This window comes from Heterodontus francisci, chromosome 8 (genome assembly GCF_036365525.1).
Source record: "Heterodontus francisci isolate sHetFra1 chromosome 8, sHetFra1.hap1, whole genome shotgun sequence".
Lineage (NCBI taxonomy): Eukaryota > Metazoa > Chordata > Chondrichthyes > Heterodontiformes > Heterodontidae > Heterodontus > Heterodontus francisci.
The window spans coordinates 88,988,226-89,015,287 of NC_090378.1; the positions used below are offsets into that span (position 1 = coordinate 88,988,226).

General features: G+C 40.3%; 1 protein-coding gene across 3 annotated transcripts in view; it reads left to right on the plus strand.

The window, feature by feature from the left end:
- The window catches only part of dennd1b (DENN/MADD domain containing 1B), a 303,360-nt gene that overhangs the window by 156,134 nt on the left and 120,164 nt on the right, over positions 1-27,062 (plus strand). For 2 of the 3 annotated variants that reach the window (XM_068037699.1, XM_068037700.1), the window contains 5 exons: positions 4,267-4,336; positions 6,438-6,518; positions 18,139-18,195; positions 22,524-22,577; positions 23,714-23,824. In XM_068037699.1, the coding sequence (XP_067893800.1) occupies positions 4,267-4,336; positions 6,438-6,518; positions 18,139-18,195; positions 22,524-22,577; positions 23,714-23,824 (373 nt within the window). The remainder of the gene's footprint in view (positions 1-4,266; positions 4,337-6,437; positions 6,519-18,138; positions 18,196-22,523; positions 22,578-23,713; positions 23,825-27,062) is intronic. The other variant, XM_068037701.1, reaches the window with a different exon arrangement.

Sequence of the window (27,062 nt, forward strand, 5' to 3'; positions counted from 1 at the left end):
GTATCCCTTTGCAGGCTCTTTGTCTCCGCCTCACAACTTGCTTTCCTACCTATCTTTGCATCGTTCACAAATTTGGCTAAAATACCCTCTGTCCCTTCATTCAAGTCATTACATAGATCGTAAATAGTTGAGGTCCCATCACTGACCCCTGTGGCACTCCACTAGTTACCGTTTTCCAATCTGAAAATGCCCCATTTATCCCAAATCTCTGTTTCCTGTTGATTAGTCAATCCTAATGCTAATATATTTCCCCTAACCACATGAGCTCGTATCTTGTGTAGTAACCTTTTATGTGGCACCTTATTTGAATGCCTTTTGGAAATCCAAATACACTACATCTGCTGTTTCTCCTTCATCCGCCCTGCTTGTTACATCCTCAGAACTCGAATAAGTTTTTCAAACACCATTTCCCTTTCATAAAGCCATGATGACTCTACCTGACTGCATAATGATTTTCTAAATATGCTGCTACTACTTTGCTGATAATGGATTCTAGCATTTTCCCAATGACAGATGTTAGGCTAACTGGTCTATAGATTCCTGCTTTCTGCCTCCCTCCTTTCTTGAAGAGAAGTGTGGGGAAAGCATATCTGGAGCCTTCCTTGGATATCTATTTAACAAAATCCCCATCGCAAGTTACACAGTTTTCCCCTTTTCCCTCGCATAGATGCAGGGATGAACTAATAGTTTACCAGAACTTGCTTTTGGCACTTTCAATAGCTACTTGGTCCAACATTATATTATGGTGAACCCAAAGTAATGCGCAGCCAAATAAAAAAGGCATCAATAATTTTCTAATATATCCGATCTGAGGTCTTTTCTAATTGCTGAGACTATGGCTCTGGTCTTCCCATTGTTTAGCTACAGAAAGTTATGGTTCATCCAAAATTGAAAGTTCAACAAACTCCTGTATCGGATTGCTTGCTTAAATAGTGGGAAGACCAGAGCCATAGTCTGAGCAATTGAAGAAGACCTCAGATTGGATGTATTGGAAAATCATTGATGCCTTTTTTATTTCGCTGTGAACAGAGTAAGACATGGGCTGGCAGGGGGATTTGAAACAGGAAAGCTGCAAATGCAGTCAGGCTTGTGGAAGAAAAAGCTGTGAGGTGAAGAGGCCAAAGGATAGTCAGAAGTCATCTTGTTCGTCAAATAAGGAATCCAGAGATGTTGGAGGGCGGGGGGGCATTCCATGTTCTTGTGTGACGGGAAGGCATTGCCTGCACCTGAAGAACAAATAATAAAACTACACAAACAAACCAAATTCAGTCCACCTTTGGAGAGACTGGAGAAGCACACAATGAAAGATGCAGATATGTAGCCCAAATCTCTCAGGGATGCTTTTGTTTATGTCTCTAGGTTATATTATTGCACAAGTTGACGAAGTATTGCGAACCAAATAAGTAAGAAGCGCAAGCATTTTACAAGAGTTACTGATTGCTACTAAGACCAAAAGCAGCCAGTTTTAAGAAGAGTTTTAAAGGAGGAGAGGCTGGGTTGGGTGTTAGGAAGGGACTGTTAGGAAGGGAATTCCAGAACATTGGGCCTGGTGGTCAATGGTGAGGAGTATTCTTAAGAGACTGGAGTCAGCGAGTGGATTTCTTTTCAGATTTAGAGCAGCCAAGATCAATCTGGGAAAGCTGAGACCAGGATGCCAGTATAGGGTGGCCGGGGGATGTATGTCGAGGGATTTTATTGATCTGCTAGCAGAGTCTAAGGGAGTCAAGTTGGTGAGGCTGGAAGAACTTTGGTGAGATTAGCATCCAGTGGGCGTGCTGGGTGGAAAAGCCAGCAATAGGATGAAGCAGTCGGGGGTTGTTGCTTTTGAAGAGGCAGTGGCAGGTGCTTCAGTGGGCCTTTTGAAGAATGCTATCAGCTTATTCACGGGGAATTTCAAACCTCAGATGGTAGCAGGTGAGTAGGAAGGCAGAGCAATAGTGGGGGGTTGGATTAGGGATTGATGATACGACCGCGGCGGGAATAAATGCACTGTCAATTCAGTCCCGTCACGCCACAGGTCACAGCATATTATTTAAAGCTTTCCACCCAACTGGAAAACAGACGGTTTCTTGAAAAAAGGGGCTTTTCTTTAGGCAATTAACTTGACCCTTAGCTCCCTGTAAAATCTTTGCTGAGAGGAAATAAACAGCTTTCTTCTCTTCAGTACGCTTTGCTGGAAAGTCTCTCAAAACTAACTTGTTCAGACCATTTTTTGCCAATTTTGCACAAGTGGATACAAAAAATAGTACAGCACAGGAACAGGCCATTTGGCCCTCCAAACCTGCGCCGATCGTGATGCCTGCCTAAACTAAAACCTTCTGCACTTCCGGAGACCGTATCCCTCTATTCCCATCCTATTCATGTATTTGTCAAGATGCCTCTTAAACGTCGCTATCGTACCTGCTTCCACCACCTCCCCCGGCAGCAAGTTCCAGGCACTCACCACCCTCTGTGTAAAGAACTTGCCTCGCATATCCCCTCTCCTATCCCCTCTAAACTTTGCCCCTCTCACCTTAAACCTATGTCCCCTAGTAACTGACTCTTCCACCCTGGGGAAAAAGCTTCTGACTATCCACTCTGTCCATGCCGCTCATAACTTTGTAAACCTCTAACATGTCGCCCCTCCACCTCCGTTGTTCCAGTGAAAACAATCCGAGTTTATCCAACCTCTCCTCATAGCTAATGCCCTCCAGACCAGGCAACATCCTGGTAAACCTCTTCTGTACCCTCTCCAAAGCCTCCACTTCCTTCTGGTAGTGTGGTGACCAGGATTGCATGCAATATTCTGAGTGTGGCCTAACTAAAGTTCTGTACAGCTGCAGCATGACTTGCCAATTTTTATACTCTATGCCCCGACCGATGAAGGCAAGCATGCCATATGCCTTCTTGACTACCTTATCCACCTGCGTTGCCACTTTGTGACCTGTGGACCTGTACGCCCAGATCTCTCTGCCTGTCAATACTCCTAAGGGTTCTGCCATTATACCATGTGACCTCTCTCCCTCTCCTGCTGTGTCCAGGCTAACAAGTGCAGCTGCTGGCACACTGCCTCAGAAATTCCAGAACTTTCTCTGCCTTAAAGGTGCATTGTTTTTAACAGAGTCTTAAAGGCCCACAGTTTTTAATCGAAGGAAAAAATAAATACAACTCCGTGACAATGGGGAGAAGTACCCGAAAGGGAATAAATGAAAGGTGAATGAGGAAGTGCAGGAGAGAAGCGACCAAGAGAAAAACAGATGACAGAAGTAATCAAGGGCTCATATCTGAGGCAGTGAGCTTAAAAAAAAAAGGTATTCAGGTTACATAGACAGGCATAGATTAGACCTGTCATAAGATGAAGTCGTAGACTTGTATGCAGCATGGAGTCACCACAAAACAGTGCCCAGGTTTCAAGTCAGTCATGGAGAGGGAGTCGATTCAGGAGCCGTCAAGGGGCAGATTATCGGTGGAGATGCTTTATATCAATCAGAACAGCTGGAACTTAATATCATAATAGTTCTATGCATAAACTGTGCCGGCAAGGTCTGAAAAAAGCAACATACAGATTTGCAATTTGATAGCATTGGAACCACACAGACCAACATCTGGGAATGTAAATTCACTTTATAAGTATACAGAAGAAGTGATTCTGATCAGTTCTTAAATAATTAGTTAGAGATGGGAAGTGACCAGATTCAGTTTCAGTTATTATATGAAATGTTTTACATTTAGAATTCTAATTAGTGGGAAATGCGTTGCATAAAAATATTAAATAGTATAGCAAGTAAAGTAAATTGATTTAATGTAAGTATGTTGGTCCATTTTTTTGCAGTACATTATATTCATATTCAGCGGCATAGTTTTTAAAAAAAAAATCTTTAATACTGGAGGGAATGTTGCATTTTTAAATAATTAACAAAATTAACATTTGATAAATTCTGAACATTTAAATGGTAAAATATTTTCAATAGGGAAAAAGGTTTTCATAACTACCAGCAGCATCATCTCGATATAGCGTTCTGTGGTAAGGGCTGGGAACTGAGAGAAGAAAAATGGTCAAGCCCTGAAATGAGCTGAGTGTGTTAGCTGCCTTCGTGCAGCTGTTTTTTTTTGTGATTAAAAAGTGCCCTGACGTGTTTGTACAAAGCTTTTTTTATGTGTACGTAAGTTTTGAAATCCAATTGATTGGAAGCTACTTGTATTAGCATCATCCTCTATCATCCGCATGAGAAATATTGTGTAATATTTATGTCATAGTGAATGTCATACAATCTGTTTCTTTTTCAGTTATTTGCCTTGGTTTGAAGTTTACTACAAGCTACTGAATACGTTGGCAGATCTTTTAGTTAAGGAGCAGGTAAAATATTTACTTGGAATGTGCCTCTTCATGGCTGATATAACTTGTTAAATTAAGCAATATTCAAACAATTATATAATTTCCAGTTAATAACTTGTAGTTAATGTAATTCTACCAAGGAGCTGAAGTGTAAAATTTTAACCTGCAAGTTCTAAGAGCCAGCAAGTGTAATTTCTAAGTCAGGTTGGGAGCTCTTATAAAAGCCAAGACCAGTATGCAAATATTTGTCCTGAAATTTCTGTGGGAAAATTAAAACGCACCTCAGACCTAATAAAGCTCCTATATGATTCCTTTCATGTTTGGAATGATGCATTGTTCCAGTTATTAATAGGTATTACATGGTTTATGGAAAATAGTTTTTTTTGGATTCCAGTTCACCGAAATACAGTAACAATGGGACATGAAATATTTTAAAGGAAATATCACCTTGTTTTCACTATTGCAGAATTTATGAACATTACTTATAAGTTGGTATTTATAAGTGGTTGAGGTTAATGAAAGAACAGTTGTAAGTCCTTGTAAATGTCAGACTCCAAGAAAGTGACTTTTATTTTGCATCCAGCGTATTGCAATGTGTTGCATGTGGTAGCACCATGCTAAATGTGAGGCATCAAAATATATTAGCGTATGTTCACAACGTGAAGGTGCTCAGATTATGAAGCAAATTTTATGGATTAAAATGTAAAATTACTTTCTTGGCTCCTCTATTAGTTTTGTAGCCAGCGTATCATTTGCAATGGCTTCTCCCCCTGCTGCCACACTGTTAACTCTGGTGTTCCCCAAGGATCTATTCTTGGCCCCTCCTATTTCTCATCTGCGTGCTGCCCCTCGGCAACATCATCCAAAAGCATAGCGTTAGTTTTCATATGTACACCCAGCTCTATCTCACCACCACTTCTCCACTGTTGCTAAATTATGAGACTGCTTATCTGACATCCAGTACTGGATGAACAGAAATTTACTCCAATTTAATATTGGGAAGACTGAAGCCAATCTCATATGTCCCCAGTCTGAACCCCATTCCCGAGCTACTGACTCCATACCTCTCCCTGACAACTGTCTGAGACTAAACTAGACTGTAACCACCCTTATGTCATATTTGATCCCAAGCTGAGCTTCCGACCACATATTCACGTTATCACCAAGACTGCCTATTTCCACCCCACTAATATCGCCAGACGTCGCCCATGCCTCAGTTCATCTGTTGCTGAAACCCTCATTCATGCCTTTATTACCTCTAGACTTGGCTATTCCAAGGCACTTCTGCCTCCCGTATTCTATCCTCTAAACTTGAGGCCATCCAAAATTGTCTGCTGCCCGTGTCCTTATTCTCACCAAGTCCCGTTCGCCTATCACCCTGTGCTTTCTGACCTACATTGGCAACAGTTCAAGCAATGCCTCGATTTTTAAAATTCTCAGCCATGTTTTTGAATCCCTCCATGGCCTCACCCTTCCCTACCTCTGTAATCTCTTACAGCCCCACAACCCTTCAAGATATCTGCATTCATCTAATTCTGGCCTTTTGAGCATCCCCAATTTAAATTGCTCCACCATTGGTGATGCCGCCTTCAATTTTGAAGGCCCTAAGCTCTGGAATTCCCTCCCTGCATCTCTCTGCCTCTTTTTTTTTTAAATTGCTACTTAAAACTTATCTCTCTGACCAAGCTTTTGACCATCTGCCCTAACACTGCCTTTGTGGCTTGGTGTTTAGTTTTGATTTATAACGCTCCGATGAAGAGCCTTGGAATGTTTTATTATGTTAAAGGTTCTATACAAGTTGTTTCAATTAATATATAGGCTATAATGCATAATAAATTTTGAATATGCAAAATTTTCTCCTAAATCAATCTAATTGCAAAAGTTTTTCTTTCTCTCTGCTTTTTGATAGCTAATGAAACAATATAAGGATAAGATTTATACTTCTCTTTGGAAGGCAAGCTGTGTCAAAAATGTGGTTGTTTTTAAATGACACTCAATTTTAAAATGTTGCAGTTTCATTTTTTTTAAACCCATGATTTTTATTTCTCAAGTCCAGTGCATATGAGTTCCTAATGTATAACTTCTCCAGTTTGTGAAAGCTTTATTCCTATCTGTCTTGCAGGAAAATGACTTGAATGATCTTTTGCAAACTTTGTACAAGCACGATGTACCAGTGCCAAATACTCCTGTCAATCTCAGTCTGGTAGGTTTTTTTTGGGGGGGTATTTGTTTGTTTAACTGTGCAATCTGACATTGTGCATTCCAGCATGGTCTGAGAACAATGCAGTATCTTCTGGGCTGGAAAAAAAATGTTGTGCCAGACAATAGTCAGTTTTCTAAGTTACGATGTAAAGTCAAGAATAAACTTTTCATTTGTTGCTTGAGCTTTTGATTTTAAATTTGGCAGTCTATGATATAATAGTTGGAATACTAATTTTTATGTTATGTTAAAGTATTCACACAGTAAATTACTTTTGAAATGCAGTAAATTTTATTGCATTCTGGGCAAGAAAGAATCTTGTGTAATGTAAGTAGTGGTACTTTGCAGAAAATGAAATGAAATCCAACTGTTACTGCTGGGAAACTTGTATTCCAGTTGTGTGTAAATCTACATTCAGAAATGAATGTTATGTCAGATTATGTTCATAATTACCTGCTGAACCTGTCTTCCTATTAAGATAAATTGGAAAATAGAAAGGAACTAGAGATGCTTCTGCGAATAGCTATTGCCCTTCACCACATAAGACTTGGAACTACGCTTAACATGAGGAGTAGTTAAAGTTGGAAGAGAGTCTAAATTATAAAGAATTTCTTTACTCAGAAGGTAGTGTTTCTTTGGAATTCTCTACCCCAGAGGACTGTGGAAGTTCAATCATTGAACATGTTCAAGACAGACATCTATAGATTTCTGGATACTAATGACATCAAGGGATATGGGGATCGTGGGGAAAAATGGCGTAGAGGTAGATGATCAGCCATGATCTGTTTGAATGGCGGAGCAGGCCCGACAGCCCGAATGGCCTACACCTGCTCCTATGTTCCTACAATGTTAAGAGAAAAGAAACAGATGGTTCAACCTTGCAGTTTCAACAAGAGAGTTAACCTAACTTTTCAAAACTATTGAATGATATCACATTGTTTTTAAGATACAGTCCTGAGTTCATGAGTGATAGAAATTGCTTTCTAAAGTTGTGGCTGGTTTGTCAGTGTCATTAACTGTATATTGTTCATTGCCCGTAATGCTTTGAAGTAAAGCTGTCCTCAAGTCAACTCATTGAATTAAAGCTCAGAGAAAGTTTATATCAAGTGTAATACTCAAAGCTCAAGAAAAGGAGAAAAGAACAAGCTAAAATACAAGAGTTTGCAAATAGGAATGGATAATTAAATCAGCCAAGCTTATTTTAGAACTGTAGAAATTTAATGGCATAGAAGGAGGCCACCCACTTATCGTATCTACTGGCTTTATGCTAAAGCAACTCAAAAATGTAATCATGTGGCCCGGCTCGAGCAACAGTCCTGGATGTATTCTCAGTGTGTCTGCAGTTTCACCTCTGGACCATCTTAATTCCAGACCATCTTGATGTAGTTAAAACCACCCAATATTATTGTCCTGCTGTTGTCGCTATTTAACTTTCTACATATCTTTTTTAAAAATTCATTCATGGGATGTGGGTGTCGCTTGCCAGGCTAGCATTTATTGCCCATCCCTAATTGCCCTTGAGAAGGTGGTGGTGAGCTGCCTGCTTGAACTGCTACATCCATGGGAGGTAGGTACACAGTGCTGTTAGGAAGGGAGTTCCAGGATTTTGACCCAGCGACAATGAAGGAACGGCGATATAGTTTCACGTCAGGATGGTGTGTGACTTCGAGGGGAATTTGCACGTTGTGGTGTTCCCATGCATTTGCTGCCCTTGTCCTTGTAGTTGGTAGAGGTCGCAGGTTTGGAAGGTGCTGTCTAATGCTGCAGTGCATCTTGTAGATGGTACACACTGCTGCCACTGTGTGTCGGTGGTGGAGGGAGTGAATTTTTGTGGATGGGGTGCCAATCAAGCGGGTTGCTTTGTCCTGGATGATGTCAAGCTTCTTGAGTGTTGTTGGAGCTGCACCCATCCAGGCAAGTGGAGAGTATTCCATCACACTCCTGACTTGTGCCTTGTAGATGGTGGACAGGCTTTGGGGAGCCAGGAGATGAGTTACTCGCCGCAGGATTCCTAGCCTCTGACCTGCTCTTGTAGCCATGGTATTTATATGGCTACTCCAGTTCAGTTTCTGGTTAATGGTAGCCCCTAGGATGTTGATAGTGGGGGAGTCAGCTATGGTAATGCCATTGAATGTCAAGGGGAGATGGTTAGATTCTCTCTTGTTGGAGATGGTCATTGCCTGGCGCGAACATTACTTGCCACTTATCAGCCCAAGCCTGGATATTATCCAGGTCTTGCTGCATTTCTACACAGACTGCTTCAGTATCTGAGGAGTCGCGAATGGTGCTGAACATTGTGCAATCAGCGAACATCCCCACTTCCAACCTTATGATTGAAGGAAGGTCATTGATGAAGCAGCTGAAGATGGTAACTCATATCCACTGTTTGGTGCTGTAACATCTACAAGAATTGTACCATTTTTCTTCCCTACTATCCACATAAATTCTGTTGTAATGCAATCCTGAGAACATTCAAATGCTGTGATAGAATTCTTCATTAACATTGCTATCCCCTCCCCGAAAATGTTCCATAGTTATCAATGCTAACTTTTAGAATTTTTTGAGAATTCACATATATGGCACTTAATTCTGATTCAGTTTGTTTTGGCATATTGACCATTGTTCTTTATCCTGATTTTCGCATTTTTGATTGGTAACTCAACTACTTTCGCCCTCATCATCTCTCTCCATGTATTCTCTCAAGAAATGCGTTTAATTTTTTCACGATCGCATTTCTTGTATCCATTTCCGTGGCTTTCCTTTGTTACAAAGATGTGGATTATGCTGGTTACATTTTCAGTGAAAGGTTTCAGTGATTTCTGTTCAAACAGATGAAAGGCTTACTTTTGAATTCCCTGCTTGAGAGACTTGCATTAGAGATGATACCTAAATGGATAGGAGAAAATAAAAAGATTGAGTTCAACTTATCAGTCACTGGGAATTTGTTCTTCAAAATGGGAAAGACTGCTTTTATACTTAGGGTTAACTGGCCCATTATAGATCCCAAGTGGGGCCAGTAGGGTAATATTGGTAAATTATTTAGCATTAGGATACATTAACATTCTTAGAGGGAATATGGAAGCACTGTAATTGTGGGGAACCAGGGCATGATGGGATTGTTTACATTGTAATAGCATTTACCAAGCTTCAGTACTTGTTTCTTTCTCGCTGAATGCAGTTTTTATTTAAGAAAAGCAAGTCTTGAAGTTAGAAAGCTGAAATCAGTGACAAGAGAGTTTCAGATTGTCACTTACAAAAAATAACTGATTCACTGATGTCCTTTAGGAAAGGAAACCTGCTGTCCTCACCTGGTCTAGCCTATATATGACTCAAGTCCCACACTAATGTGGTTGACTCTTAATTGCCCTCTGAAATGATTTAACAAGCCACTCGGTTGTATCAAACCGCTGCAAAGATTCAAGCAGAAAGCCCACCATTGCCTTCTCGGAGCAAATAGGGATGACCACTTAATGCTGGTGACTCCCACATCCCAAAAATGATTTTTTTAAATTTTAGTAATGAGAACGATGCAAGCAAGAGTGACTTACTTAAAAAGCACAGTTTGCAGATAGTTCGTAGAGAACTAAGTCCACTTAAGGGAATTTAACTCTTCTCTACAAGTATATGAACCTTTGGTTGAAAGCGTTCTGCCTGACTTCCGCTTTTACTTCCAGTTTCCTAATTTTCAACTTGCAAATCTGGTGAGCATCTTCATTTCTAATACCCATGGACAGGATACAGGAAAAAGCTTATTGTCCAGTCAGTCAAAAATCTTATCACTGACCTTGATCTATTGCAACTTCGTTGATACTATGATGGATGGTGCTCATCTGAAATTTCTTGTCCTGTTCCTTCCTTCACCATTTTTGTGTGTCTTACACTCATTATTTTCTGGAATCTCCACTCCTTACCACCCTCCATTTATTCTTTCCCCTTACAGTCTGCAGACTTTTAAAACCCTAGCTTTACTTCGTCCTCTATATTTTGCAACTTGATGGTATCCTGTCATCTGGGACTTGACCTTTCACCTTAGGTTCTCGAGGAAAAAAATTGGTAATTTATGGTATTGTAATCATTGTTAAACAATTTGCCTGAATTAACTTTGCCAGTACACTTCATGATCTTGAGAACTTCAATTAGGTCATTTGTGGTCTTGTGTTTTCCAAAGAAATGCCCAATTTCCTCCTATGTTTGATTCCTGGTATTTGGAATTCTTGCTTTATAATCTTCTTGAGGATAATACTGTCTCTCCTGTGGTTAAGTGATCAGATTGACACACATTATTCCTTACAGTTTGACTAACACCTAATATAGCGACAAAACAACTTTGAAGTTTATGCTCTATTCTTCAGATGTAATGTAGCAACGTCATTAAGTAACTTTATAAAAATCATTTGACACTTAAATGAGCAGAAATGAAGATTACAGTGAAACCTATACAGGTACCCCCGACAATGCACATCTGCAAAAGAAACAGAGCCTTATTGATATTCCCAAAAAATTTGCATTGCAATAGATACAAGCTGCACCTTGAAATCATGGAGACATGCAAATTATGAACTATCGACAGCCTTCAATGAACCAAGTCCATTTACAATTTAAAATACAGGATAGGCATGTAACAGCGAAGTGGCAAGGGGTGAAAGAAATGCCTTTTGTGGAATTAAAATCTCTTTATCTCTGGGATTGAATGCTTGCATGACTGTATCCCATGGACAGAGGCGTTTCTCTGTCACTATGGCTCCTGCATAAAGAACTCCTTCTACTTGCATCCTGTTGCATGGGGCTCCACTGTGTAATTTTCCGCCTCCAGCCCAGTGACATCACCCCCATTGCCACAGAAAACAGGAAGTGCTTGTGCGGGACTTTGGGCCACATGAGCACAGTTGTTGGGAACAGACAAGGAAAGCTTTGGAGTGGGTTAAATGGTGAGGGAGGAGCCTCAAGAATTGGAATTCGGGGAGCAATAGAGACTGGAGGATGGTGGGGAGAGGGAGACTGGGGCACTCGGGAAACATTAGGGAATGGGGGCTCGTGATCAGGTGTCATGTGATTACACAGTTTGATGTCATGGCGTCAGAATATGATGTGATCAAACCTTCAGGAATGCCTCCAACCGGAGTTGGTAAGCCTACTCCACCAGTATGTCAGGTACTGATGAGCTGCTGACAGCCTCCTCTGCACCCTCTCAGCAATTCAAACATTAGTAGCTGAAGCACATGCAGAGAGGGGGTCCCAGACAAGGTTGAACAGGCTAATAACCCTCTCCTCCCCCCACATTTGGCTGTGATCTCCCAAGCGCTCCAGCCCTACAACAGCTATCTCACCTTATGCAGGCTTCCATTGTAGCAGATCCCAGCATCAAGACATTGCTCATGAATGAAAAAGGACCCTGGAATGATAATGAGTCTAGAAACCCAAACCAGAGTCCTGGCCACACTCATTAACTTTAGCAAAAGTTACACATGGTGTCTTAATTATCATTTGCTATCTTCTTTTGCAGGTTGTTCATATCACTGATTTGCTCATCCAAGACTTTAGCGCTGTGAAAAACAGTCTTGCTAAAGTTACTTGTTGCAACATGTTCATTTGTGCTTGGGGCTCTTTTTCATACCATGGATTGCTTGCTGTTAACTGCAAAGTTTAACAGCTTATTTTCTGCATGTTTTATTTAAATTAGGGCATAATAGTACAGTATGTCATTTGAAACCCGGCATTGCTTGTCAGGAACCTTGGTTAAATGAGTGTTTTGCAGCAACATGCATGTGTCAGATTATGTTTATAGAATGGTTACAGCACAGAAGGAGGCCATTCGGCCTGTCGTGTCGATCCCGGCTCTCTGCAAGAGCAACTCATCTAGTCCCATCGCCCTGCACAGATAAATATCCAATTCTCTTTTGAAAGCCTCAATTGAGTCTGTCTCCAACACCCCCTCAGGCAATGCATTCCACGTCCTAACAACTCAAATGCTTAAAAAATGTTTTTCCTCATGTGGCTGTTGCTTCTTTTGCCAATCACCTTACATTGGTCTCCTTTGGTTCGCAACCCTTCTGCCAATTGGAACAATTTCTTCCTATCTATTCTGTACAGGTCCCTCAGGATTTTGAACACCTCAATCAAATCTCCTCTTAATATTCTCTTCCTCAAGGAGAACAGCCCCAGCTTCTCCATTCTATCCACATAACTGAAGTCCCTCAGTCCTGGAACCATTTTCATGAATCTTTTCTGCACCCTCTGTAATGCCTTCACATCCTTCCGAAAGTGTGGTGACCAGAATTGGGCACAATACTACAGTTGAGGCCGAGCCAGTGTTTTATAAAGATTTATCATAACTTTTCTTTTGTATTCAGTGTCCCTAGTTATAAAGTCCAGGATCCCATATGCTTTATTAACTGCATTCTCATCCTGCTCTGCCACCTTCAATGATTTATGCACGTATGTCCCAGGTCCCTCTGCTCCTTTACCCCTCCCCCCTCTTTAGAATTGTACCGTTTATTTTACATTGCCTCTCGTTATTCCTATGAAAATGAATCATTGCAGACTTCTCTACATTTTTTTTATTCATTCCTGAGATGTGAACGTCACTGATAAGGCCAGCATTTATTGCCCAAAACTAATTGTCCTTGAGCAGGTGGTGGTGAGCCACCTACAACTCAGTGGCCTGCCAAGCTAGGCTATTTCAGAGGGTAGTTCAGGATCAACCACATTGCTCTGGATCTGGAGTCACGTATAGGCCAGATAGTGTAAGGACGGCAGATTACTTCTCCTGAACCTCTCGTCTTTGTGCTCTTGAAGATCCAGCCTGCTCCACTCTGTTCTCTGTGCTACACCAGTTTTACTGGGCTTCTCCTGTTCACTGTTTGTGCTGCATTGGTGACCCTTCCCACTCTCCTGTGCTGTGGTACATCAAAGGATCGCAGCTCCCCAACCCACTTGGCACCAATACAAGATCATCAACCCTGCCAATATTGCAGAGATAAACTGAAGTGCAAAAAATTAGGCTAAGAAAGAAAATGAGTGCTGAGAAATAGAAAGATACTGCCGATGCTGGAATCCTGAAATAATAACAAAATGCTGGAAACACTCTGGGCCAGGCAGAGGAAAATGTTGAAATTTCAGTTCTTCACCCCCTTTGTCAGGAAGGTAAAAGTTTTGAATCTGCACTTGAAATGCTATTGGGTGCTGCATCACAACAACTTGCATTTATCTAGCACCTTTTAATATAGTAAAATGTCGCTAGATGCTTCATAAGAAGACATTAGGAATGTGCGAACAGATGTAGGCCATTTAGCCTCTCCAGCTTGTACTGCCATTTTAAGAGAACATAGTGAATCTGTGACCTAATTCCATATTTTTCCTTTGCCCCATATCCCTTAATATCTTTGGTTCACAAAAACGTATAAATCTCAGATTTAAAACTTGCAATTGATCGAGCATCAATTGCCAGAAGAGTTTCAAACTTCTACCATCCTTTATGTGTCAAAATGTTTCTTAACTTCTCGGCTGAATGGCCCGGCACGTTAGACGATGCCCGCTAGTCCTAGACTCCCCAACCAGCATAGATTCTCCACATCTACCTAATCAGTTCCCCTTGCAAGCTTGAAAATGTTGATGAGATAACCTTTATCGGTCCGAATTCCAGGCTCTACAACCCAAATAATTTAACCCGTGGGGTCCAGGTATCATTCTGGTAAATTTACACTACACTCTCTCCCAAGGGCACTATATCCTTCCTAAGGTCTGATGTGGTGCTCAGAACTGAACACAGCGCCCCAGGTATATTCTAACTCTTGTATTCTAGTCCTGTCGATAGAGAGCTCAGCATTCCATTAGCCCTTTGATTATTTTCTCGACCTGTCCTTGACATTTTCATGATCTATGTACTTGGACCCCCAAGCCTCTTTGGATCTCCAATTTTGTTAGCTTTTCACCAATTTTTTAAGTACTCTGATCTGCCCCTTTTAGATCCAAAGTGGATGACCTCAATCTTGGCGACATTTCCATTGTTCATTTGGCCATTCACTTAACATATTAATATCTATTTGTAATTTTATACTTTCATCTACATTGCTTACAGTGCTACCTATCTTTGTGCCATCAGTGCACTGGCATATGTGGCTTTCTTTTTTTATTCTTTCATGGGATGAGGGCATTCTTGACAATCCCTAATTGCCCTTGAACTGAATGGCTTGCTAGGCCATTTCAGAGTGTAGTTTGTCAACCACATTGACATGGGTCTGGAGTCACATGTAGGCCATACCAGGGAAGGACATTAGTGAACCAGATGGGTTTTTACGACAATCGATGATAGTTTTAAGGCACCATTACTGAGACTGTTTTTCAGTTCCAGACTTTTTATTGATTGATTGAATTTAAATTCCACCAGCTACCATTGACCAGAAACTGAACTGAAGCAGCCGCATAAGTACTGTGGCTACAAGAGCAGGTCAGATGCTGGGAATTCTGTAGCGAAACCCACATCCTGACTCCCCAAAGCCTGTTCACCATCAAGAAGACACAAGTCAGGAGTGTGATGGAATACTCTCCACTTGCTTGGATGAGTGCGGCTGTAGCAACACTCAGGAAGCTTGATGCCAAACAGGACAAAGCAGCCCTCTTGATCAGCACCACATCCACCACCTTCAACATTCACTCCCTCCACCACCGACACACAGTGGCAGCAGTGTATACCATCTGCAAGATGCACTGCAGCAGCTCACCACACCTTCTTCGACAGTGCCTTCCAAACCCGCGACCTTTTCCATCTAAATGGACAAGGGCAGCAGACATGTGGGAAAACCACCAGCTGCAAATTTCCGTCCGAATCTCACACCATCCTGACTTGGAAATATATGACCGCTGCTTCTCTGTCGCTCAATCAGAATCTTGAAACTCCAGCATTGTGGGGGTACCTGCACCAGGTAGACTGCAGCAGTTTAAGAAGGCAGCTCACCACTGCCTTCTCAAGGGCAATTAAGGATGCGCATCAAATGCTGGCCCAGCCAGCGACGTCCACATCCAATGAAACCAATTAGAAAAAGAAGTATCTGTGTTGTCACCCCAGGCTCAGATCAATTAATGTAGTATGATTGAACCGTAGTCTGTATGGCTGAGGCCAACATAGGATCATGCAGTTACTAACAGAGCTCTCAAAGGAGTCCTCATTTATTTTGCTGATTATGATGAATCACAGTTGAAAAGTCCTTTTTTTTTTGGTTTTGCAGATTTGACCAGGCAAGCTGGTTGATATTTCTGTTATGTAGAAAAAATAGAATTTTAAAGTTTTAAACAAAATATATTTTAATGATACTGAAACATTTGGATCTGAACAGTTATTAGCAGTTCTGTAGCCAACAATAAAATGATGTCCATGTTGGTGCCTTGACAATATTATTCTATGACCCTGCTTAGGAAACTTTCATTACGGTGGTTAAAATGCTTCCATTAATTCTTGAGTGTTTCTGCAAGTTAATAAATCAAAATGTATTCACTCACCCGCCCAATAAATGATCCAGTATGTTGCTGAAAGCTTGTGTTTCCACCCTGTAGCCCAAGTTCATTTTAATGACGTTAGACTAAGTTGATAGTTAGGGATATTCTGATGTAATGTTGGAAGCTGTACAAAAATAATTGCTATCTTCCATATTTCTGTCAAGTTTCCACTCTGCTATTATATCTGCTTGACCGTTAAGCCAGAGAGGGTGGATAGTTTTGTCCACAAACATTTCTGCAGCTGCCATGTGTTAAACAATTTTAATCGTTTAAGCACCGAGATAGGTTTAGTAATCTGGGTGCTCGATTGTTCGGGGGAGTCACCTCAAAGTGTGTTTGCCCAGCAGCTCTCTTCCTGGATTGATGTGTAAAACTGTATTAAACATGGAGATGGGTTGCTCTTCCAAATCTGGATTTTTGTTTGGCTGAGTTTCAGCCAATGAGAACTTGGTTTTCCAAACTTGTTTTGATCTCCAAAATGGATCAGGAGTAAGACAAAAGTAATGTCAAATCCAACTTTTAGAGTAAGCAAAAGGTAGAATATTAGATCAGTTAGAAAAAAGGTATAACTTTGGAAGAAGCAAATATAAAATTAAAAGAAGAAACTGGGGGTGGGGGGGGAGGTAGGGGAAATAGATATATGTTAACATATTTATTAACATTATGTTTTAATTTTTATATTATGAGCTTGAGGTTTATCTTGCACCAATAAAACAATTCCTGGTTCCTACAGGTACTTTGTTACTCTCGTAGAAGTGTTTTCAGCATCAAAGGGCTTGATTTTTCCGTGGGCTTTGGAATCCCGATGTCACGACTAGGTGGGGGTCCTGAACCCACAATTGCCAGCAGCAAGACTGGCAAAGCAGTCTTCCAGGAGGCTGCCTCCTAATTTGCTGTTGTCCAAGCTCACTGTCCTATTAAGGGTGATAGGTGGGGGTGGGGGTGGTGTTCTAACTGCTGCAGGCCCAATCCAAGAGCTGGCAGCTCTGGAGCCTTGGCAACCCCCCCTGGAGAAGTGGGCTCTGCTGAGGCAGGTCGGCAAACATGTCGCTGTGCTGTACAGCAGTGAAGAAATAAACAAGATGTAGAGTCGTAGAGTTGTACAGCACATATCGGGATTGAGGGGGAACCCCTCAGCTGGATCGGACTTGAATGAGGTTGCAGCCATTCATTCTCATGACCCCATCGATTGGGCATGTAGCCTCTGGTTCTTTTGGTCCCTCCAGCCTCCTGCAGGAAGGTCACCTCCATTGAGGAGGAGGGGGGGGTGGCGATTAGCTGGTGGTAATTGGGGCCTTAATTGGCTGCCTGCCACCGTGGAGTGGAGGGCTGATCCAATTCCCAGCCCACCCCTGGGAAAGTTCCCTGGTGGCAGGAATGCATCGGGGCGCCATTTCGATGTAGCTCCCCACTGTTTTACCGACTGCCAGGCCCCTAGAAATTATAGTTCTCTGTCTGTAAAATTTAATTTTTGGGAATATCCTATGCTTGCAGCTGCAAAAGATCCCAGCAGGTGAACATTGTTTGTGGGCAATATGTTGGGAATATTTAAGAAAATAAAAGTGCATACACCTCAGCAGCATTGATCTAACAAGGAGACTGAAGGATGAGTGAAATCTTGACCACCATGCGCAGTCTGATTACAGTTAGAACTACAATAATTTGAGTTGGGTTGATTTAAAGGGGAGGAAAGGTGTTCTGAGGGAGAAAACTTTCGAATTGTTATAGGTGCATCAGCTAAATCACTAATGGATTGATGGAATGATTCAGAATAATTTCATTATTTCCAAATGTTGGATGATGTGATCTCCCCTATGTAGCCATTTATGAAGAAAGAACTATATCATTGTTATACTGCATAACATTTGCAGTTGGGTAACCATAAACCACTGTGCAACTTTACTCCAAGGAAGTAATGAAATCGGCTTCTATAAATTGTACCAAATCTCGACTGCCACAAATACATAAAACAGATGTGCATCAGATAGAGAGAGTTGTAGGATATTATATATCGTGAGAGTGTTAAGTTGCTTTTCGTCAAAAGGTTGTGGTAGAGATACACTTGAAAGTTGACTTTGCCAGCTCATCAAATGTAAAAAAAATGCTGCATTTCTTTTTCCATATATGGAAGAACCAACAGATATGCATTCGAAGTGGACAGCTGAAAAATATGCCAAAACAGGGTTTGGTGAGTTTAATGCTTGGGAGTCATCCTTGAAAATCTGACTAATAAAAACTTCCATCAATCTTGGGGCAGCAATGGGTGCCCTTTGTTAATTCTTATCAAATAGCTTGTCTTGCCTTGCAGAACTTAATGTCAGTGCATGTCAGATCATGGGGACTTGATTAACGGTAGCACCTCTGCAAAGCTGCCAACATATCCTGCCTTCAGATGTGATTGCTTACCAGGAAATATTGGATTAAAGGCACAATGTCCTTGCCTCAGGATTGTCCTTATTAAGACATTCTTTGATTAGACGCAACCAATTGGCAATTCTCTTGAATTTTTACCTTAAATGGAAGTCATTTCTTTTGTTGGACAACCTGTTCTGAACATGGCTAATCATGTTATATGATATTTTTTAAAATCACATATTCGGGATTAAATTTACATTTTAAAGAAATACTGCCAATCTGGTTATTGTGATTTTTTAAAAATTGACTATTACCCAAAATTGAGAAGGTGGCATGTTCAGAAGGCAGTATTTCCAATTGGTTAACTGACTAACAGAAGAAATGCTGTCATTTGCAATACTTTTTACATTGGCATTGGTTCTGCTTGATTTATAATCAGGATCTCGTGCATCAAATGATTTTTTTATGTAGGGTGGTGGCCAGTTTTACTGAGCACTTTTTCTGCTTTTCATCTTTTTCACTTAAAACAAACTATGTGTAAAGAATTATGAATGTTTATCCATTGCCTTACAGGTGTATTAATTGAACAATTGTGATAAATGACAGTATAATCTGCCAGCAGCAGTGCTGATACTAGTAATGGTTTTATATTTAAAGTTTAAATTTGAGATGTGAAGCCAGAGGTGAGGTGTCTGTCAGTGAGCTTGAATTAAACATGCGATGTGTGTTTTGTTTGTTTTTCAGCAACCAGCAATTTGGTTTTGACCTGAAATTGGAACAATTATTGAAATGCTGTTGATCTATTTCAAATTAACATAACAAATTAAAGATTTTAAGCCTTTTTCCCCCTCTGAAACTAGAAGTTCATTGTCATGACACTAATTGGAGCATTGCTTTTATGAAAAAAAGCAAAGAATAATTTAAAAATTAATAAGGAGGGAAAAAAAAGTACGAGAGACAGCTAGGTAGAAATTTAAAAACAGATAGTAAGAGTTTCTATAGACATTTCAAAAAAGAAAAGAGTGAACGTCGGTCCTTTAGAAAGTGAGTCCGGGGAATTAATAATGGAAAATAAGGGGATGGCAGATGATTTGAACAGGTATTTTGCATCGGTCTTCACTATAGAGAATACAGTAACATCCCAGAAATAGCTGTAAATCAGGAAATGGAAGGGAGGGTGGAACTCAGGAAAATTATGCTCACCAGGGAAGTGGTACTGAGCAAATTGTTGGAGCTGCGGGCTGGAAAGTCCCTGGGTCCTGATGGCCTTCATCCTAGGGTCTCAAAAGAAGTGGCTAGTAAGATTGTTGATGGGTTGGTTTTAATTTTCCAAAATTCCCTAGATTCGGGGAAGGTTCCATTAGATTGGAAAATAGCCAATGTAATTCTTTTATTCAAAAAGGGAGGGAGACATTATTATTATAAGCTATTACTAAAGATGTTATAGCAGGGCATCAAGCAGAGTCAACATGGGTTTGTGAAAGGGAAATCATGTTTAACCAATTTATTGGAGTTCTTTGAAGAAGTAACGTATGCTGTGGATAAGGGGAATTGGTGGATGTACTGTACTTAGATTTATAGAAGGCATTTGATAAGGTACCACATCACAGGTTATTGCAGAAAATAAAAGCTTATGGTGTAGTGGGTAACATATTGGCATGGAACACGAAACAGAGAGAAGGCATAAATGGGTCTTTTTCTGGTTGACAAGATGTAACAAGTGGTGTTCCATAGGGTTCATTGCTGGGGCCTCAGCTTTTTACAATTTATATCAATGACTTGGATGAAAGGACTGAAAGTATGGTTGCTAAATTTGCTGATGACGCAAAGATAGATAGGAAAGTAAATTGTGAAGAGGGCATAAGGAGGCTACAAAGGGATATAGATAGGTTAAGTGAGTGAGCAAAGATCTGGCAAATGGAGTATAATGTGGGAAAATGTGAAATTGTCCATTTTGGCAGGAAGAATAAAAAAGAAGAATATTATCTAAATGATGAGAAATTGCAGACCTCTGAGATGCAAAGGGATCTGGGTGTCCTGGTGCATGAATTGCAAAAGGTTAGTATGCAGGTACAGCAAGTCATTAGGAAAGCTAATAGAATGTTATTGTCTATTGAGAGGGGAATTGAATGCAGAAGTAGGGAGGTTATACTTCACCTATACAGGTCATTGGTGAGACCAAATCTGGAGTACTATGTACAGTATTAGTCTCCTTATTTAAGGAAGGATGTAAATGCGTGGAAGCAGTTCAGAGAAAGTTTACTAGATTAACATCTGGAATGGGCAGGATGTCTTCTGAGGAAAGGTTGGACAGGCTTTGCTTGTATCAGCTGGAGTTTAGAAGAGTAAGGTGACTTGATTGAAACATATAAAATCCTGAGGGATCTTGACAGGGTGGATGTAGAAAGGATGTTCCGCTTGTGGGGGAATATAGAACTAGGGGTCACTGTTTAAAAATAAGGGGTCGCCCATTTAAGACAGAGATGAGGAGAAATTATTTCTCAGAGGGTCGTGAGTCTTTGGAACTCTCTTCCTCAAGAGGCAGTGGAAGCAGCGTCTTTGAATATTTTTAAGGCAGAGGTAGATAGATTCTTTATGAGCAAGGGGGTGAAAGGTTATTGCGAGTAGGCAGGAATCTGGAGTTGAGGTTTCAATCAGATCAGCCATGACCTTGTTGAATGGCGGAGCAGGCTCGAGGGGCCCACTGCTGCTCCTAATTCATATGTTCATATGTTTGTATGAATCAATTATTACAAGATGTGCAACTGTAAAAACTATATACATAAGCCAATGACAGATATGGAGGAAAGGACAAACTGTAAGGAATTCAAGCCTTGAACAGTTTTATTCTTGGTGTAAGTAATTCTGACATTTGTTGAAGACCTGCTATGCTGTTTACATATATTTGGTGAAGGAAGTTTCATAGTTTTATTGATGTGACGATACCATGGTGTGGGGTATTGTATGCAGTACGATACAAATATTTGCAACCCACAAGCCCAAACATTTTTTTAATTCAGAAAAACCTAGATTAATTTTGCCTTGCATTGATCTGCAGTGAACACTTGTTGAACCTTATAGGTTAATGTAACCCAAAAGTTCCACTTTCAATTTTAGGAGACAATAGTTGAACTTCACATGTTGCCTTGATCATAGTTTCTTCCCATCTTCCTACAATCTTGCAGGTGTTCTATAAGATAGTTTTTCAAATTGTATTGGTCAAGGTGCTCCCCTGTAGTCTCTGCCTTGTAGGCAGGCATACTTTAAAAAAAAAATAAATTCAACTTGGTGTCAGCATTGGCTCAGTGGTAGCACTTGTCTGCTAGAGATTAACTAACTGTGTACACCCTGGGAATCAAACCTAGGATCTTATCCTTTTGGCTTGGTGCTTCGCCAATGATGCTTTTACCCATTAGGTCACTTAAGGTGTTGAACACAATCTTTGTTCTTCCTCTCCCCCAACACTTGCCCCTCCCCAAGAGTGTCATGAAGATTGTCACTAGCATGTAAGACATTGCATGTTAGTGTAGGTACTCTATGCATCCATTTGTTGTAATACTGTGGCACCCATAGTAATAATCAGGGTCCGTAAAAGTGCACACAACATGCAAAATCAGCAATTTTCATTGACACTAATGTCCTATCGATGGAAAACTGATTCTCCAAAGTTTCCTTAAATATTTGTGTTCTGTGTCCCTTGCACTTGGTATGTGATTCATCTTTCTTTATAACAAAAGCCCATTTAACTTGATAGTTGTTGGTGAACATGGGAACATACATGTTAGAAAATGCAAAATGTTTAATGACAATATCCTTTTGTTTTAATACTTCTCATTCTGGTCTAAGAAAAGCAACCTGGAGTTTTTTTTGAAGAATACTTTTTGGGATGTTGATATGCATCTAATAATTCTGCAAATATGTTTACAATGTTTCCTGTAAATTTTCAATGACACAAGTGTAGATTTAGTTGATACTGATACCTATTTTTGCCGTTTGTCCTTTTTCATTTTTTGTTTTAAATTTTCATCGTTTAATCATGCTGATGGGAGACAAGAGTTATTGATTATAATGCAGATTTGGAATCATTTTCAGATTTTCTTCCTTATTTGCTTTATTGTGTCTGGATGCAGTTTAGGTAATACCTTTTATCTTTTTATGCAGCATTCGTACTTCATTACCCCTGATACGAGTGGACTGCCTACAATACCTGAAAGTGTAAGTAGTGTGAACAATAGAGCATGGTTTTCATTCCAGGTTGCTCAGTTTTTAGGAGAGTATGAAGGCTATTTTACCGAATAGCACTTGAAAAAATCATTGCCAATCATCCTCAGCCTCGAACATTTGTGCTGAGTGTATTTTATTTGCTTGATGGCCAAATCTTTTCCTATATGTTTTCAGGGTTCAATGTCCAAAATATAACAGACCAGAAATGGTTAGAAATGTGCTTCTGAATAAAATCAATCATTATGAACGTTAAATCAAAATATAATTTGTAATGGTATCTGTTCCAAAAAGGTTAGTCAGTAACTCGTGGTGGTTTAAAAATGGCCTATTAATGTTCTTTTTACCATGTAGATGTATTTAAGATTAGATTTAATCCAATTGAATTTCGAGCTGCGAGAAGCCAATGACGTGTGCAAAACCAGAAGAATGTGGAGTTTAGCCTCATTAGGAGTTCAGCTTTGAGGTGCAGTTGGACATGAGTTTTAATCTAGAAGTAATGCATGTGTGAAGCAAGTAAGCAGATTTTGACTCTTGCAAGATTTTAGTTCCAGTGGGTGTTCCTGGTCAATACACCATTAACCCATGCTGGAAGGTAGGTGTACATGATGAAGTAAAGACGCTGTCTGGGGTCGACCATGAAGTGCAAGAGAGCTGCTGGTAACTTTGGAACTCGACTGTGGCATCAGTCACTGCCTCCAAAATAAAAATGGGCGTGCAGATTTTAGTGGCTTTAATAAAATCATGGACAACAAATTCCTCCAAATCCAATTTGCTGAAATTGCTCAAATATATAAACTCACCATTTAGAATTCTGGGAATGTGCATTCATCTAAATTTCCAACACTTTTGTTTGTCATTTTTGCAATGATTGAGTTTGAGAGAATAACTTCATATTGATTGATAAATAACATTTTGGAGCTGTTTGTTTTAAAGCAAAACATAAATTTGAAACAAATGTATTTGCCTACTTTTATAGACGTGCAACAGTATTAAATCTAAATAAACACCCTTGGCTATAAAAAAAAAGAATTCCAGATCTAACTCATGCAACGAAATTTTCAAATGAAGCAGAATTGTCTTATATTGCATAATTTGCTTACAATTAATTTTTCATTTACACGTTGCAGAGAAATATGACTGAATATTTTGTTGCTGTGGATGTCAACAACATGTTGCAACTTTATGCCAGTATGCTGCACGAACGACGTATTATTATTACCTCCAGTAAACTTAGCACTGTGAGTACTTTTGTAACCTAATGGGAAAGGGGATTTTTTTCATTTGCCAGCTTTTTCTCTCTCTGATCTACACACAAAAGATTTATCCCTTTCCATTCTTGCTAGGCAATATCAAAGCACTGAATGAGAGATGGCTTTGACTTGACTTTTGTACGTACAAAAGTTCAAGCTATACAAGGGCTACTTGGCTATATTCAGATAAATTAATTATTGCTGGTTATCAGGAGATGAGAGGTTTTTGACTCTTCAGTGCTTATTTAACTGTCTTGCAGCTGATGTAGAAGATTCTTGAGGGCTTTTGTGTTCTTTACTCGCTTGGGCCTCGCACTGCCAAGGCTACTTGAGAGAAAGCAAAGACCTTGATAATGGTTACCTCAAGATGTAATAAGTAAATTGATTTCTGCTTCTGAGTAGTAGGTTGGGAAGATTGTAATATTACTGTTTTAGAAAAAGGCTGCTAATGCTTTGTGATTGAAGTGGGACTATTTCTATCGTGTTTCAAGGCTCTACTTTTTTTTCTTTCTTTTGGGCCTCCTTATCTCGAGAGACAATGGATACGCGCCTGGAGGTGGTCAGTGGTTTGTGAAGCAGCGCCTGGAGTGGCTATAAAGGCCAATTCTAGAGTGACGGGCTCTTCCACAGGTGCTGCAGAGAAATTTGTTTGTCGGGGCTGTTACACAGTTGGCTCTCCCCTTGCGCCACTGTCTTTTTTCCTGCCAACTACTAAGTCTCTTCGACTCGCCACATTTTAGCCCTGTCTTTATGGCTGCCCGCCAGCTCTGGCGAACGCTGGCAACTGACTCCCACGACTTGTGATCAATGTCACAGGATTTCATGTCGCGTTTGCAGACGTCTTTAAAGCGGAGACGTGGACGGCCGATGGGTCTGATAACAGTGGCGAGCTCGCTGTACAATGTGTCTTTGGGGATCCTGCCATCTTCAATGCGGCTCACATGGCCAAGCCATCTCAAGCGCCGCTGACTCAGTAGTGTGTACAAGCTGGGGATGTTGGCCGCCTCGAGGACTTCTGTGTTGGAGATACGGTCCTGCCACTTGGCAAGGCTCTGCAGTCATAGTGGAACCTAGTATTCTCAAGGCCTGTTCTAGTGCTTAGGTAATTCAAAGCCAGCTATTAGCTTGGCAACCAAAATGAACAGGCCTTTACTGCACAGTAGAGGGGATCAATTCTAGATATCTCCTATACTTCATTACAAATAAGTCTTTATATATTCTATAAGACAAAATTCAGCTGTCTCCAGAGATTAGTGAAGTTCCAGACTAACCTGTTGAGATTCCGAATGCCTCAATATAATCCGACTTAGTTTAAATAGACGTGACATCAATTGAATTCCAAAAAAAGTTGTTTTCAAGATTGGAACTGATTCCATTCAACACAAATGGGCCATTTTGTTTATTTACAGGGATTTTGATTGCAACATAAGGGCTTTGAATTCTTCCCAACTTCTCAGACCTATTTGAAGTCTTTCAGTTCTTAACATTCATTCATGGTCAATCATAGATGCTCCAACACCCTTGACGGTGACTAATAATGTGGTTACCATGAGTCCCAGTGTCTGATTTCCAATTGTTAGCGATCTCCAACCCTGTCTTCTGCCAGTGCCCATAAAGTTGTGTATTCCCTGAATCCCTCTACCAAGTGGAACGTATTGAAGCATTTAAAGTGCACTGCAGTCTTTCTGTCGACTTTCTTTCTTGCTAGCAGCAATTCTTGCTACTGAAATTAAGATAATCACCTCCCTCATTATTTTGCAAGAGCCTCTCTTTTCAAAAGAAGCCATTTCTCTCCAGCAGGAGTCTTTATAATTTCTGGTGCAAGATGCAATATGTTAAAACAAATATTGCACCTGGGTGAATCTATTGTAATAGTTAGTTAACAAGTATTCTTTCTTTCCTCTCTTAACATGCACCCTCTGCCCCCACCCGTGTTCAGTAGCATGTCTGGTCATGTGAATTCATCTTTCTTCAGTTGGGAATTGTTTTCAGACTCCTCTGTAGTTTCAATAATTCTCATAATTTACCGTTCCAGCAGGTAGTAATCAAATCTCTTACTTTGTAAGTTGTGTGTGTCTCTCTTGTTTTTGTCCTTTTATGTCCGTGCTGGTGAAATTCAGTTAATCTTTGCCTTAACTGTGTTCAGTGGAAGCTAAAAGCAGTTGCTGTGACCAAGAAATATAAATGAAAGATCATAGCAAGTATGCTGGGAAGATATGCTTCAGAACCTAACCTACAGATACAGAAACAAAAACAGAATATGTTGTAAACACCCAGCACTTGAGGCAACATCTATGGAGAGAATAAACTAATTAACGTTTCAGGTACAGGGAAAGACAAAGGGTCTTGAAATGGGTCTGCACTTCTGATGCATTGACTAGTCTTTTCTCTCTGCAGGTGCTGCCTGACCTGCTGAGTGCTGACAGCATTTTCTGTTTTTGTTTCAGATTTCCAGCAACTGCCATGTTTTTGTTCTTTGTTCATATTTGCTCGGAGAATGTTCACCTGAAAACCTTTTCTCAAGTACTTGTAGGAATTCTCTATTCCCCCACTTGCTCACCCCGCCATACCTCCCCCATCCCCCCACCTTGTCTGTATCATACGCTCTTCTCCGCAGGGAGCAGTAACAACAGTTATCTTGAAAGTTGACTTTGTGTGAAATGTTTACGACCTTTCATGCAGACCAAAGTGTGATGTCATCCAGCAGTTATCGTCTAGTTACAGTTGGTATCACAGGGTAACGGGTGATAAGAACCTAAGTGCTTCAAGGTCGGTGCTCAAGTTTCCCTTGTGGGAGGTAGGCACATTGTTTGAATCTATCTTGTAGGCTTTTGAAATTAATGGTTCCATAGATTCTGGAGTAGGACATTTTTTTTTTTTAAAGTTGGTTTGTGTTGAGATTAGCAGTGCTGGATGCACAGATTTGCAGCCTTCGTTCTGCCCCTGCATTTAGACATTTGGCATGCTGCCATATACAGTTTGTAGTTTTAGATTTTACCACAATAAACTCAAGTAAATCTGTATTTATAATTGGGAAGCCTAGAAAATAAGTTGTTTGAATTTTTGTCACTAGAATTTGAAGGGTCAAACTAAATGCATCTTATGATATCCAACAATCCTCAGTGATTGATTTCGAATTTCAAGTGACTCCAGGTTGAATTTGTTTTTTAAATATATAATTTCTTTCATGCCCTTTATCCAATTTTGTCAGTATAGCATGAGTTAA